Source organism: Pangasianodon hypophthalmus, chromosome 18 (genome assembly GCF_027358585.1).
Source record: "Pangasianodon hypophthalmus isolate fPanHyp1 chromosome 18, fPanHyp1.pri, whole genome shotgun sequence".
Classification (NCBI taxonomy): domain Eukaryota; kingdom Metazoa; phylum Chordata; class Actinopteri; order Siluriformes; family Pangasiidae; genus Pangasianodon; species Pangasianodon hypophthalmus.
This window is the reverse complement of record NC_069727.1, coordinates 792,289-808,834: the sequence shown is the minus strand read 5'-3', so window position 1 is coordinate 808,834 and position 16,546 is coordinate 792,289. Positions and strand designations below refer to the sequence as shown.

Here is a 16,546-nt window from a genome sequence, read left to right as displayed (position 1 = left end):
ATGTTTCCATGTCCCTGTATCCCCAAAGCTCCATGTCTCCATGTCTCTATATCCCCAGAGCCCTAAGTTTCCAGGTCCCTGTATCCCCAAAGCTCTATGTCTCCAGGTCCCTATATCTCCAGAGCCCTAAGTTTCCAGGTCCCTCTATCCCCAGGTCCCTATATCCCCAGAGCTCTATGTCTCCAGGTCGCTATATCCCCAGAGCCCTAAGTTTCCAGGTCCCTGTATCCCCAGAGCCCTATATTTCGAGGTCCCTGTATCCCCAAAGCTCTATGTCTCCAGGTCCCTATATCCCCAGAGCCCTATGTTTCCACATCCCTATATCCCCAGAGCCCTATGTTTCCAGGCTCCTAGGTTACTGGGTCCCAGTGAATGGGTCCCATAAGTAGTTTTGGGTCTACAATCATCGTTAAAAGCACTATACAAATAAAATTGAATTGAATTGAAGGTCCTTTATCCCACAGTCCTACATTCCTTTTTTACATTTGAAACAGGGTTTAGAGTGCTAACAATGTAGCTTTAACATCTGTATGTTTAGCACTCTTACACATTTAAATCGCAAGACCATCACACCTTCACATAACCACAACATGGCTGAAGCATGAACAAAACTAAAGGGTTCCTTAGCATTAGTATGTTAACACCATTAAAATGCAGCATGTGCTTGCTTCAGGTCAAGTGGGTTCATCACTTCAATTTAAACGAGGCAGTTAGCAGAGCTCATGGTGGGAAGATAAGAGGATCAAAAAAATGTGCACACCTGCACTAAGTGAGGAGTAAAAATACTTCCATTAACACACACACACACACACACACATAGTATTACCACATGCACATCCATCACTGCAGGCCAGCCTTGATCACAATCTAAACGGTTATAATGCAGTCCGCTATCAACACGCATGCAGTGAGCTGTAAAAATGCCGGGGTAGGAGAATACAGCCTGATAAAAACAGATTTATAAGCAGTTGGGGAATTACAGAGCAGCGTGCTAATGCAGCTAAACACTTTATAAAACACTGATTGTGAGGACCATTACATGCAGCAAGCTGTGTGACGAGATGAAAAAATGAAAGTCAGTAAACTCACTCTGCAGCTGCATACTGTATTGTGGGAGGATCTAGTCTAAATCTTCAGAAATAACACTGATTGAGCAAACAGATTTTCCCAAAACATGTTTCATTCTAAGCTACCGAATTCTTTAAGCCTCCACCAGGGGTAGCTGGAGATCCATTCTAGTGACAGAGGCTAACAATTTAGCCAGCTATAGGTGTTCCAGTGTTGTTATTATTATTAGGGGCCCAAGCACTGAAGGTGTGTAGGCACCCTATTGTTATTATACCTTTTCTTCTTCTTCTTCTTCTGGCCAAGACATCTACGGCAGCCCATAGAACCATATATGTTTAACATATATATGTAAAATGTTGTGAAATTTGGCACACTGATTGGGGAGGGTCTAAGGAACATTCTGACGAAATTTGGGCCTAATTTGCAACCATGTGTCCAAAATTTAAAAGCCGAGACGAGTTCAACCCATGAACTATCTATGCCGTCAATTTCCACCTATTTGGATTTTCTGCCATCTTGGATTTTGTCTACTCCTCCTACAAATTTTGTCCAATAATCACCAAATTTGGCACACATCATCTTCAGAGTAAGCCACACAAAAGTTATCAAAAGAATTTTGTATACTCCAAACGGTTTGTCTGTAATGGTCCAACAAATCTGACAGTGAAGCCACCAAACAGGATGTGAGGCTGTATCTCAGCAATGACTTTGCGCACTGACACAAAACTTGGTAGACAACTTCAGGACCATGGTCTGAGGCTATGCAACAAATTTTGTGACAGTGCCACCTACTGGTCAAAAATTACAATAACATATATATTATATATATATATATATATACGTAAAATATATAGCATATGAGGTAAAGTCCACCTTTATTATTTGACTGCTAAATCAAATTGATGATTCACGGTTGAAACGGGACAAGATGCCTCAGATGTGTTAGTAAATTACTAAAAAAAGTTACTAAGACAATTTAACTAGCATACGCATAGCTGCAATTTTGACATTTCCTTCAGATTTGTTGATAAATTACTAAGAAGAGACTCAATATGGCAAATGATAAAAAAAAATAAAACGTCCCAAAGTCCTAAGAAATCTAAATTTTCCAAATTAGAAACCCTTAGAGAATGATTGCTCATGGGTTTTAATGTGTTTTTAATATGTTTCTGATGGTCTGTAATGGTAGTAATCATCTACTCATGACAGAAGGTTGTAAGTTGGGTCTTGTGGTATTTAATAGTAACAAGAAAATCCCCAATGGAAACCCTCAGGGATGTGATAGAAACCATTCGAGATTTCTAGTGGTTCCCATTGAGTTTTAATGTTTTTCTGGACTGTAGTGGTAATTTAATGGATTGTGTGGTTCCTAATTTTTCTAATTTTATTCTGATGGTAATCATCTACCAGTGAAAGAAGGCCCATTTGGGTTCTTGAGGTGCTAAATTGTACCCAAAACAAACAAACAAACAAACAAAAACCCTCACAGAAACCATTAAGCCAATTCCCATTATGCGATGAAACTATTAGAGATTTCTAGCATTTTTTCAGGATTGTTAGAAGTAAATACCACAAGAGTGGACCATGTTTAAATTCAACATATGCATGTGAACATAGTGATGGTGATCCAAAGGTGATGGCACCCATGTTGAGTCCACAATATCCGAGTCTCAGTTTCCTGCTGTTTTGCCGTGACTGAGCTGCCTTCGTGATTCACACTAACTTGGACTAAATCTCATTTTCAGCACCGTGATTTCTGGCAGCATTTCAGCACTCGGCTCCCACCAGAGTGGAGACCTGCTGCATAATACATGTTCACATTAGCGCGTAAACTCAGCTACATGATTCCCGCTAAACCACACGGGATCATATGTCAGGCAGGTGGATATTAAATCCACCTGCTATGCTAGCGTACCTATGCTTACTGCTTATGTTTTTGCTAGTGCTAATAGCATTGCGCTCCTTATGGAAATATATTATAAAGAGGAGCTGCGCGAGGAGGGAGCAAATAATCTCTGTAATTGTCCTTATTTGTCTTGTCTAGTGGAGGAGTTTTTAAATTCCACTTGGGAATTCTGTATCATTTTGCAGTGCATTGTGGGATTTCTTTAGTGTAATGGATATCCTATAAACATGACTACAAAATAGCACTTTATATAGAGGCCAAAGCAGGGCTTTAACACTGTCAAGAATATTTTCTATGGGCGTGTCCCAAACCACACACCCTATTCACTATACAGTCCACATAAACCCCATCATCAGTCCACTGTGTGCTTTCAGTCATCAATATAAAATGATTCATCCCCAAAACAGTGCACTATATAGTAAATTCTGTGTGGTTTAGGATATTGCAGGTAACAAAACAGCTATTTTTAATGCATTAACACTGCTACAATGAGTGGATGCTAATGATGTAAACACACAGAATTAGCATAATAGTTAGCAGAAACATTTTTTAAATGAGTATAATCAAGATGTCTTTACATTAGCGTGATCAGAGTGAAATTAGCGTGTGCGTGTGTGTTGTGCTTTGTTTTTGTAATACTTATAGGCACCAGTACATGCTAACAAGGAGAAAACATGCACACACACACACACACACACACCGTTTTTATTAGCTACTAATGGTGTATCAGACAGCTGTGCTGATGTATTAATGCGGCTCACACACTCCTGGGAGGAAGTGGACTTTTTACCACCACCTCATTAAACCAGAACCAGGTCAGCCTAACACACACACACACACACACACACACACACATTTCATATTACCTTAGTCTTATCTAGTTTCAATTTTTTCTAGTTCCATATTCTCCTCCTAGACCCACTAGGGTCCTGGTTTTCCTAGTCCCTACTCCCTCTAATGTCCAGTCCCCCTAATTTTACTAGTCCAATTAATGTCCTGATTTTCCTAGTTCTCTACCCCCTGCTTTTCCTAGCCCTACTGTTGTTCTGGTTCTTCAGATCCCCCTAATTTCCCAACTAATGACCTAACTGTCCTAGTCCTATAATCTCCCTCACTTTTCTAGTCGCACTAGTGTCTATGTTTTCCTAGTCCCCTATTTACGGTAATTTTCCTATCACTATTAGTGTACTGGTTTGCCTAGCCCCATTAGTGTCATGAATCCTCTTGTCCCCCTACTTTTCCTATTCCCACTATTGTACTGGTTCTCCTAGTCCCCCTAATTTTCTAACTACTAACCTAATTTAACTTTTCCTATATTCTCCCTTATTTTCCTAGTCAAACTAGTGTCTGTGTTTTATTTATTGTTATTAATGCCCTGGCTTCCCTAGCCCTCTAGTGTGCCTAATTTTCCTAGTCCAACTAATGCACTGATTTTACTCATCTCCTAATTTTCCTAATCACAATAGTGTCTGTTTTTGTAGTCCCCTGTTTACTGTAATTTCCCTACTTCTGTTAGTGCTCTGGTTTTCCTAGTCTCCCCAATTTTACTCCTTCCACTAGTATACTGCTTTCTCTAGTCTTCTAGTCCCCTACTTTTCCTAGTCCCGCTTTTGTACTAGGTTTCCAACTAGTGGCCTGAATTTCCTAGTCCTATAGACTCTCTAACTTTCCTACTCCCACTAGCATCTACATTCTCCTAGCACCCCTACATAGGGAGGGTTAAACAGAGAGAGGGTATATTATACTTCTGCCACTTAATTTTCCTAATTCACTATTTGCTTGTGCCCTATTCCCTTGGTCTTGCTTTTGCTGGTCGGTGATTGCGTCTGTGTTTTCTGCATCACAGAAACACAATAATTTAGTAAATGGATCTTTGTGAAATCTGATGTTGCTGCAGTGTAATGCCTCAATACCACACACACACACACAGTGCTACTAACACACTCCTGGGAATTAAAGTGGTCCTCTTTGCAGTGTGATTGGAGTGGTAATCTGGAAGCTGAGGGAAATAAGAACACCTGGTGCGATGGTAATGTTTCAGCATAATGACATTCCCTTTTATTTCAGTGGTGCTCAGTGTTTCGTGCATACACACACACACACAGACACACTCAGTCTACATTTGCAGGCATGTTTCCACAGAAGTTCCAGATCCTTTTAAGGAACCAAAAGAACCATCCTGAACAGTTCCAGATCGAGTTTGTGCTGTGATTATTAGCAAAGTACTTAAAAGAATAATAAAATATCATACTGTTAATGTTATGAAAAGTTATACAGTATTTTGTTGTTATTCAAATGCAGATTAAGTTTGCAGTCACACCGCTAACATTCCTTGCTGTTGTTCGTTACTATAATGTCATTGTTGCATGAGAGCCCGAGCAGAACAATCACAACATTGGGAAAGAAGGACACTAATTGATAACTTCTTCCCTATGTATCAATCGCCAATGTAGTACTTCCTGTTGATGTAAGATCGTGTTTCCCTTTATTGCTGCCAAAGGTGTACTGCTAAGGAAAATCAGCAATTTTCTCTACACTAAGCCACACCCCTTTAGTTCATTAACATTAAATAAATTTATAATATGCACTAACTTACTGCATATTGCAGTAAAAAACAAATAATTCAAAACAAAAATAACAAGTCCTAGTCTTTAGAGAAGTACCCCCGCCAGGAGTCACGCCCCGCCCCCATGGTACGTCCTGGTTTGCTTTACAGCTGCAATTCAGTCAAGACCTTCAGCTTCATCATGAAACCAAAACAAAAGAAGAGAGAGAAAATGAAAGGAAAGAGGAAGAAATATAGGAAGATAAATGAAGAGACAAATCTGTCCACAGCTTCACCCGCGAGAAAGGAGAACAGAACGGCATTTTACCTTTTTTTGATCCTCCAGCTTTTGACTTGTAGACTTTTTCACATGCTTTCCGTTGTCAGGTTGTACATCCATCACTGTCGGAACAATAATATCTCCAAAAGAGAGAGAGAGAGAGAGCAAGGGAGGAGACTAAAGGAGTGTGTAGGAGCGAGGGAGGCCTTGGGTCACATCTTTTCCTCCAGTATTAGCAAACAAGAGGAGAATAGAGAGGAGAGGAGAGGAGAGAAGTCTGATGTTATCGGAAATCAGGGCAGCACAACATGTTCTTCATCCACCAGCATCCATCCAAAAGTGATTTTCCATTCAGTTCATCCTCCACTTTTCTCCCTTGTTCCGTGGAAATCACTCACTCTTCACATCTGGAAGAGAAAAATATACGTTTCATTATACGTTTATCAATTTATCTGCAATTAACAGCAACTTTCATCTATCTGTCCATCCAATGATCCAACCATTCATCTATGTTTTCATACAATCAACCATTAACCAGCTATATATCCATCCATCCATCCATCTATCCATCTATCAAAATAATAATCCATCCAGTCTTCTGTTCTTGAAGGTAAAATGTTTTTGAGCAGAAACACTGGCGTGGACATAATGAAGCAACACCGTGTAGCTTCAGGAGTGAGTACTGTTATCAATGTACGCTGAACTTTATTTATTTACACCAACCTGCTGTTCCTAAAACAGAAGTAGGGCGATCGAAGTGGATCTGCCCTCAAGGCTGAGTGTGATCCCTGTTCACTGGATTAAAAATAATTCTCGTACTGCGTAAAACACAATAACACTGCAGAGGATGCTCACTTCCTTTCAAACCTCACACGGAAAAAAGTCGATACAAGTCAAAAAGCTTCACGACCAGCTCAAAAGCAAAAGCAGTAATACGCCTCAAGCTCGGGAAGAATCTATCTATTCCCTCAGTAGACCTGCGTATCAGTCCATCCATCTGTCCATCCTGTCTGTTCATCTATTTCTGCTTCTATTTGCACAACATTAAAGCAAATACACACAGTAAGGTCATTTTCACACTGGGACCGAATACTCAAGTCCGCTCTCAGGACAGATTCTGGCCTTGTTTGGGGGCGGGGCTAATAATCACAGAGTTGCTCTCACATAGATGATTTCTTTCTGAAGACTGATTGCACGATTCCATACATCACTTTTCTGCACACAGGTTTGTAAAATGGTAGACACTGCTGTAGGGTCTTCCCTTTATTGTTTGGGGTTTTTTGGTGTTCTTTTCCTTTGCTATGAACACTGCAGTGGTGATAACTGCACTTTCTGGATGCATGGCATGTCATTGTGCAGGAATATCTGCAAACAAGAGCTATTCTTCTGTAGGAAGATTTTTACTGACACTATACATGTGTTTTTCATGATGTTCTCACTCCAGTCCTGTGAACGTCTGGTTTTATATCAGTAAGGCGTTCCGTCTCCTCCGCTTTCTTGAAGCCGGCAGTAACTTGACAAGTTGAGCTAATCACGTTACTTGGGATGCAGTGCTGACAGTGGACAGCTTTCACACATGATGTGGAACGTGCTGCAATTTGGTGACCACAGTTCTCAAAAGACCCAGGGATCAGCTCTCTGAACAAGTACTGAGCTCAAAAGCAGCTTTCATACATTCACATTTACATTCATGGCATTTGGCAGACGCCTGTATCCAGAGCCACTTACAGAAGTGCTTTGAAGTCTCTGTCAATAAATATATCCTGATACTGGTTCACTAGGTCACGGACTAAGAATACCATCAGTCTGAAAACTCTGTTGGGGAGGTAATATAGAACGAAAGGCACACGCACAACACAATTTTTTAAAGTGCTAATTTAAGTACTTGGTTTGAAGACAGCCAGTGACTCAGCTGTTTGGACATCTAGGGGAAGTTCATTCCACCACTTCAGCACCAGAACACAGAAGAGTCTTGATGCAGGTCTACCTTGTACCCTGAGAGATGGAGGGATCAGTCGAGCAGTGCTAGAGGATGGGAGGGAGCGTGGTGCAGTGCGGGGTGTGATAAGAGCTTTGAGGTAAGTAGGTGCTGGTCCGTTTTTGGCTTTGTATGCAAGTATCAGTGTTTTAAATCTGATGCAGCAGCTACAGGAAGCCAGGGCAGGGAGCGCAGCAATGGGGTGGTGTGGGAGATCTTAGGAAGGTTGAAATCCAGTCATGCAGCTGCATTCTGGATCAGTTGCAGAGGTCGAATGGCGCTCAGAGGCAGAGCTGCCAGGAACGAGTCGCAGGAGTCCAGTCTCGAAATGACAAGGGACTGAACAAGCACCTGAGTGGCCTGTGTGGAGAGAACTGGACGAATCCTTCTGATGTTATGAAGGAGAAATCCAAATACTCCACCAAATGTACAAAACTCTCAGGCAAGCAACCCTGAGTCCAAAAAAATGCAAGTGTAAGAAAACAACCAAATTAAAGAAGTAAGTCTTGTGATTATATATTTAAAATAATATTGACTGATTACTTACAGAACAACTTCTCTAACAACTTACTGAAATTTCTACATTTAAAAAAAATATATAAAAATTAATTCCAGCAGAATCAATAACAATAACAGCATGTGCAGTAACAACACACACTTTCCTTTTATTCTTGGATGTTATTTTTGCATGCACAGCCCACTAAATGGCCTTCAGGGCCTTTTCTCTTTTTCCCAGTTCTATCAGCTCGCTAGGAGATTACGTTTCCTCCCATTCATAAAAATGTTAAACTTCTTCCTCCTGAGTAACATGGACAGGTTTGAGTAGCGCGACTCTTATTCTCTTGAGGAAAAGAGACATCACGGTGAGGAGCTGAAACTGAAACCTCACCACTGCATCATCTCAAGCCTCTGCTTCACGCATAATTAACTGACGCTAAATTCCCTTCTGTTCGATTTCGCTAGAACACGTCTCACACAGAGAACGCCAGATTATCCGTCTGCTACACAACTCTTCCTGGTTTGCTCCTGATTGGTTCTCTCTGGCCCTGACTGTGACCCCAATTAATTATTCTAATAATTAGCAATTAGTTCCAGCTGTTTCTCACTTTGTCTTGTAGCGCTGTTGTGTTTGTAGCGCCGTGTCCTCGATTTAATGTTTCTTCGCTTCCTGTAATTTCAGAGTTTTCAGTTATTGACATGATTGTTTGATTCTTCCTCCAACCATACGTGTGTACTTCCATCTATTTGTCTATCCATCCATCCATTCACCCGACCATCACTCATCCGTCCCTTCAGCTATCCATGGATATCTATCCATCAGACCTATGACCAATCCAACCAGTAACATCCATTTTATGCATCGTTCCATCCATTCATCCATCTGACCATTTTTAGACTTCTAGGCATTGTTTCATCCGTCTATCCATCCATCTCACTCCTCTTTCCTTACATCTTCTCTTCATCTGTGCCACCACTCTCACACGGGGAACCATGCTCTCTTGTTACAGTTCACGTACAAACTCAAGATTTGCATAAAAAACAGCTGGACATAAAATATGTGTATGTGTGTGTGTGTGTGTGTGTGTGTGTGTGTGTGCGTGTGTGTCTTCTCCCTGAGGACACGTCACCGGCAGTGAGACAGATTTATGGTTCTCTCACATTAAATATCAAATTAAACCTGGGCTGTGAACCACACATCAATAAACCTATAAATCACATTTCAATGGCCTCTTTACTGCAAAGTGCCACATTTCACACCACCTGTCTGTCTGTCTGACCATCTGTCTGTCTGACTGTCTGTCTTTCTGTGTGTCTGTCTGACCATCTGTCTGTCTGTCTGTCTGTCTTTCTGTGTGTCTGTCTGACCTTCTGTCTTTCTATGTGTCTGTCTGTCTGACCTTCTGTCTGTCTGTCTGACCTTCTTTCTGTCCATGTGTGTCCGTCTGACATTCTGTCTGTGTGTCTAACTGTCTGTGTGTCTAACTGGCTGACCTCCTGTCTGACCTTCTATCTGTCTGACCTTCTATCTGTCTGTCTGACCTTCTGTCTTTCTGTGTCTGTCTGTCTGACCTTCTGTCTGTCTGTGTATCTGTCCATCTGTGTGTCTCTCTGTCTGACATTCTGTGTGTCCATCTGTCTGTTTGTCTGACATTCTGTCTGTGTGTCTCTCTGTGTGTCTGTCTATGTGTCTGTCTGACCTTCTGCCTGTCTATGTGTCTGTCTGACCTTCTGTCTGTCTGTGTGTCTGTCTGTCTGACCTTCTGTCTGTCTGTGTGTCTGTCTGACCTTCTGTCTGTCTATGTGTCTGTCTGACCTTCTGTCTGTCTGTGTGTCTGTCTGACCTTCTGTCTGTCTGTCCTTCTGTTTGTGTCTGTGTGTCTGTCTGACCTTCTGTCTGTCTGTCTGTCACGTTATAACATGGATAGTGTAATGTGTGTAATCCAGTAGCACACACACACACACACACACACACAGTGTTTGAGCATTAAGTCCATTAATAACGACCAAATCCCATTAACACACACTCACAGCTCCAAGGACATGTGTGTATGTGAACAGTCTGTGTGTGTGTGTGTCTGTGTGTGTGTGTTTGAATCACAGCCATCATGTTGTTTTCCGCCTATCACAAGGCGACAAGCTGACATTTCCCTCTGTCACAACCAGCTGAGCACGCAACAGGACACGCACACGCACACACACACACACACACACACGCCACAGCCATATCAAGGTAATGATGCATTTTCACACCACTGCAGTAGCGATTACTAAAAAAAAATAACCTGATTGAACAATTTGAGCCACTTCAGCACAATTTCAGCTCTGGCAGCAGCAAATAACAAAGTGTGTGTGTGTGTGTGTGTGTGTGTTATGTTATTTTCTCTCCAGTGCAGCTTGTTATGAGACAGTAGAATGCAGAGCTCATTTTTCATGCACATGCACGCACGCACACACACACACACACACACACACACACACACACACACACACACACACACTAGAACTAGGACTAAATCAACTCAAATGCAGTCTAATTAATCAAACACGGAGTCGCTGATCCAAAAACAGGGAATAATTAGAGGCAGCACAGCAGTGATCTGTGATCATTTGATTTGGTCTGTAAATATTACGTTTGGTCTGAAGTTGTTTTGGTCAGACATGATTAGATTTAGATTTTATCTATTAGATCTGGTATGTGATTGATATGCTCGGTGATCATCTGATCTGGTCTGTGCTATTCTGTTTGGTCTTTCAGCGTGTAATCTAGTGTGTCATCGCTGATTTGATCTGTAACCACTTGATTTTGTGATCATTTCATTTAGTATTGACTGATTTGTCATTTAATTTCGTCTGTGTTTGTGTGTTGTCCTTTAATCTTTGGTTTTGTCCGTGACCTTTTTCTTTGCTCTGTAATTGTTTGATTTGGTCTGTCTGTTTTCTTTGACACGCTAGGTGCTTGTATAATCTTTTGTTCTTTACACACTTCGTTTTGTATGTGATTTGTTTAAATTCTGCTTGTGATTGTTTGATCTGTGATCATTTCCTTTGGTTCATTATTCGATCAGATTATTTTTAGCATTTTGTCATTAAGGGTAGATCAGTTTCTGAATCTACCTATCACTCTCTGTCTCTCTCTCTCTCTCTCTCTGTCTAACACTCACTCTGTCTCTCTCTCTCTCTCTCTCTCTCTGTCTAACACTCACTCTCTGTCTCTCTCTCTCTCTCTCTCTCTCTGTCTAACACTCACTCTCTGTCTCTCTCTCTCTCTGTCTAACACTGACTCCCTGTCTCACTCTCTCTCTCTGTTTAACACTCACTCCCTGTCTCACTCTCTCTCTCTCTCTCTCTCTCTGTCTAACACTCACTCTCTCTGTCTAACACTCACTCTCTGTCTCTCTCTCTCTCTCTCTCTGTCTAACACTCACTCTCTGTCTCTCTCTCTCTCTCTCTCTGTCTAACACTCACTCTCTGTCTCTCTCTCTCTCTCTCTGTCTAACACTCACTCTCTGTCTCTCTCTCTCTCTGTCTAACACTGACTCCCTGTCTCACTCTCTCTCTCTCTCTCTCTGTCTAACACTCACTCTCTGTCTCTCTCTCTCTCTCTCTGTCTAACACTCACTCTCTGTCTCTCTCTCTCTCTCTCTGTTTAACACTCACTCCCTGTCTCACTCTCTCTCTCTCTCTCTCTGTCTAACACTCACTCTCTGTCTCTCTCTCTCTCTCTCTCTGTCTAACACTCACTCTCTGTCTCTCTCTCTCTGTCTCTCTCTCTCTCTCTAACACTCACTCTCTGTCTCTCTCTCTCTCTCTCTCTCTCTGTCTAACACTCACTCTCTGTCTCTCTCTCTCTCTCTCTCTCTGTCTAACACTCACTCCCTGTCTCTCTCTCTCTCTCTCTCTCTCTCTCTCTCTCTCTCTCTGTCTAACACTCACTCCCTGTCTCTCTCTCTCTCTGCCTAACACTCACTCCCTGTCTCTCTCTCTCTGTCTAACACTCATTCCCTGTCTCTCTCTCTCTCTCTCTCTCTCTCTCTCTCACTCTCTCTCTCTCTCTGTCTAACACTGACTCCCTGTCTCTCTCTCTCTCTCTGTCTAACACTCACTCCCTGTCTCACTCTCTCTAACACTCACTCCCTGTCTCTCTCTCTCTCTCTCTCTCTCTCTCTCTCTCTCTGTCTAACACTCACTCCCTGTCTCTCTCTCTCTCTCTCTCTCTCTCTGCCTAACACTCACTCCCTGTCTCTCTCTCTCTGTCTAACACTCACTCCCTGTCTCTCTCTCTCTCTCTCTCTCTCTCTCTCTCTCTCTGTCTAACACTGACTCCCTGTCTCACTCTCTCTCTCTGTCTAACACTGACTCCCTGTCTCACTCTCTCTCTCTGTCTAACACTCACTCCCTGTCTCACTCTCTCTGTCTAACACTCACTCCCTGTCTCACTCTCTCTCTCTGTCTAACACTCACTCCCTGTCTCATTCTCTCTGTCTAACACTCACTCCCTGTCTCACTCTCTCTGTCTAACACTCACTCCCTGTCTCATTCTCTCTCTCTAACACTCACTCCCTGTCTCACTCTCTCTCTGTCTAACACTCACTCCCTGTCTCTCACTCTCTCTGTCTAACACTCACTCCCTGTCTCTCTCTCTCTCTGTCTAACACTCACTCCCTGTCTCTCACTCTCTCTGTCTAACACTCACTCCCTGTCTCTCTCTCTCTGTCTAACACTCACTCCCTGTCTCTCTCTCTCTCTCTCTCTCTCTCTCACTCTCTCTCTCTCTGTCTAACACTGACTCCCTGTCTCACTCTCTCTCTCTGTCTAACACTGACTCCCTGTCTCACTCTCTCTCTGTCTAACACTCACTCCCTGTCTCACTCTCTCTGTCTAACACTCACTCCCTGTCTCACTCTCTCTCTCTGTCTAACACTCACTCCCTGTCTCATTCTCTCTCTCTAACACTCACTCCCTGTCTCTCTCTCTCTCTGTCTAACACTCACTCCCTGTCTCTCTCTCTCTGTCTAACACTCACTCCCTGTCTCACTCTCTCTGTCTAACACTCACTCCCTGTCTCTCTCTCTCTGTCTAACACTCACTCCCTGTCTCTCTCTCTCTCTCTCTCTCTCTCTCTGTCTAACACTCACTCCCTGTCTCTCTCTCTCTCTCTCTCTCTCTCTGTCTAACACTGACTCCCTGTCTCACTCTCTCTCTCTGTCTAACACTCACTCCCTGTCTCACTCTCTCTGTCTAACACTCACTCCCTGTCTCTCTCTCTCTCTCTCTCTCTCTCTCTCTCTCTCTCTCTCTCTCTCACTCTCTCTCTCTCTGTCTAACACTGACTCCCTGTCTCACTCTCTCTCTCTGTCTAACACTGACTCCCTGTCTCACTCTCTCTCTGTCTAACACTCACTCCCTGTCTCACTCTCTCTGTCTAACACTCACTCCCTGTCTCTCTCTCTCTCTGTGTCTAACACTGACTCCCTGTCTCACTCTCTCTCTCTGTCTAACACTGTCTCCCTGTCTCACTCTCTCTGTCTAACACTCACTCCCTGTCTCACTCTCTCTGTCTAACACTCACTCCCTGTCTCTCTCTCTCTCTCTCTCTCTCTCTCTCTCTCTCTCTCTCTGTCTAACACTCACTCCCTGTCTCTCTCTCTCTCTCTCTCTCTCTCTGCCTAACACTCACTCCCTGTCTCTCTCTCTCTGTCTAACACTCACTCCCTGTCTCTCTCTCTCTCTCTCTCTCTCTCTCTCTCTCTCTGTGTCTAACACTGACTCCCTGTCTCACTCTCTCTCTCTGTCTAACACTGTCTCCCTGTCTCACTCTCTCTGTCTAACACTCACTCCCTGTCTCACTCTCTCTGTCTAACACTCACTCCCTGTCTCTCTCTCTCTCTCTCTCTCTCTCTCTCTCTCTCTCTCTCTCTCTCTGTCTAACACTCACTCCCTGTCTCTCTCTCTCTCTCTCTCTCTCTCTCTGCCTAACACTCACTCCCTGTCTCTCTCTCTCTGTCTAACACTCACTCCCTGTCTCTCTCTCTCTCTCTCTCTCTCTCTCTCTGTCTAACACTGACTCCCTGTCTCACTCTCTCTCTCTGTCTAACACTGACTCTCTGTCTCACTCTCTCTCTCTGTCTAACACTCACTCCCTGTCTCACTCTCTCTGTCTAACACTCACTCCCTGTCTCACTCTCTCTCTCTGTCTAACACTCACTCCCTGTCTCACTCTCTCTGTCTAACACTCACTCCCTGTCTCTCTCTCTCTGTCTAACACTCACTCCCTGTCTCATTCTCTCTCTCTAACACTCACTCCCTGTCTCACTCTCTCTCTGTCTAACACTCACTCCCTGTCTCTCACTCTCTCTGTCTAACACTCACTCCCTGTCTCTCTCTCTCTCTGTCTAACACTCACTCCCTGTCTCTCACTCTCTCTGTCTAACACTCACTCCCTGTCTCTCTCTCTCTGTCTAACACTCACTCCCTGTCTCTCTCTCTCTCTCTCTCTCTCTCTCTCTCTCTCACCCTCTCTCTCTCTGTCTAACACTGACTCCCTGTCTCACTCTCTCTCTCTGTCTAACACTGACTCCCTGTCTCACTCTCTCTCTGTCTAACACTCACTCCCTGTCTCACTCTCTCTGTCTAACACTCACTCCCTGTCTCACTCTCTCTCTCTGTCTAACACTCACTCCCTGTCTCATTCTCTCTCTCTAACACTCACTCCCTGTCTCTCTCTCTCTCTGTCTAACACTCACTCCCTGTCTCTCTCTCTCTGTCTAACACTCACTCCCTGTCTCACTCTCTCTGTCTAACACTCACTCCCTGTCTCTCTCTCTCTGTCTAACACTCACTCCCTGTCTCTCTCTCTCTCTCTCTCTCTCTCTCTGTCTAACACTCACTCCCTGTCTCTCTCTCTCTCTCTCTCTCTCTCTCTCTCTCTCTCTGTCTAACACTGACTCCCTGTCTCACTCTCTCTCTCTGTCTAACACTCACTCCCTGTCTCACTCTCTCTGTCTAACACTCACTCCCTGTCTCTCTCTCTCTCTCTCTCTCTCACTCTCTCTCTCTCTGTCTAACACTGACTCCCTGTCTCACTCTCTCTCTCTGTCTAACACTGACTCCCTGTCTCACTCTCTCTCTGTCTAACACTCACTCCCTGTCTCACTCTCTCTGTCTAACACTCACTCCCTGTCTCTCTCTCTCTCTGTGTCTAACACTGACTCCCTGTCTCACTCTCTCTCTCTGTCTAACACTGTCTCCCTGTCTCACTCTCTCTGTCTAACACTCACTCCCTGTCTCACTCTCTCTGTCTAACACTCACTCCCTGTCTCTCTCTCTCTCTCTCTCTCTCTCTCTCTCTCTCTGTCTAACACTCACTCCCTGTCTCTCTCTCTCTGTCTAACACTCACTCCCTGTCTCACTCTCTCTCTCTGTCTAACACTCACTCCCTTTCTCTCTCACTCTCTCTAACACTCACTCCCTGTCACTCTCTCTTCCTTGTCAGTTTAGCAGAAACTTTATATGATAAACACTCTTCCAGATACCATCTCTCTCTCTCTCTCTCTCTCTCCATCCCTGACTATCTCTGCAATGCTCCATCCATCATGGCCTGCAGTCAATTACACAGCCATCATTTCTCCTGCTTACACACTCTGGCAACCATTACACCACACCCCCTCTCTCCTACACCACACCCCCTCACTCCTACGCCACACCCCCTCTCTCCTACACCCCTCCCCTCACTCCTACACCACACCCCCTCTCTCCTACACCCCTCCCCTCACTCCTACACCCCTCCCCTCACTCCTACACCACACCCCCTCTCTCCTACACCCCTCCCCTCACTCCTACACCCCTCCCCTCACTCCTACACCACACCCCCTCTCTCCTACACCACACCCCCCTCTCTCCTACACCCCTCCCCTCACTCCTACACCACACCCCCTCTCTCCTACACCACACCCCCTCACTCCTACGCCACACCCCCTCTCTCCTACACCCCTCCCCTCACTCCTACACCACACCCCCTCTCTCCTACACCCCTCCCCTCACTCCTACACCCCTCCCCTCACTCCTACGCCACACCCCTCCCCTCACTCCTACACCACACCCCCTCTCTCCTACACCACACCCCCTCACTCCTACGCCACACCCCCTCTCTCCTACACCACACCCCCTCACTCCTACACCACACCCCCTCTCTCCTACACCCCTCCCCTCACTCCTACACCCCTCCCCTCACTCCTACGCCACACCCCTCCCCTCACTCCTACACCACAC

General features: G+C 44.3%; 1 protein-coding gene across 1 annotated transcript in view; it reads right to left on the bottom strand.

Moving 5' to 3' along the window:
* nav3 (neuron navigator 3) overlaps positions 1–16,546 on the bottom strand; it is a 184,678-nt gene that overhangs the window by 148,485 nt on the left and 19,647 nt on the right. The window contains exon 2 of the mRNA XM_053241589.1: positions 5,848–6,206. Coding sequence (XP_053097564.1) covers positions 5,848–5,919 — 72 coding nt within the window. The 5' untranslated portion in view covers positions 5,920–6,206. The remainder of the gene's footprint in view (positions 1–5,847; positions 6,207–16,546) is intronic.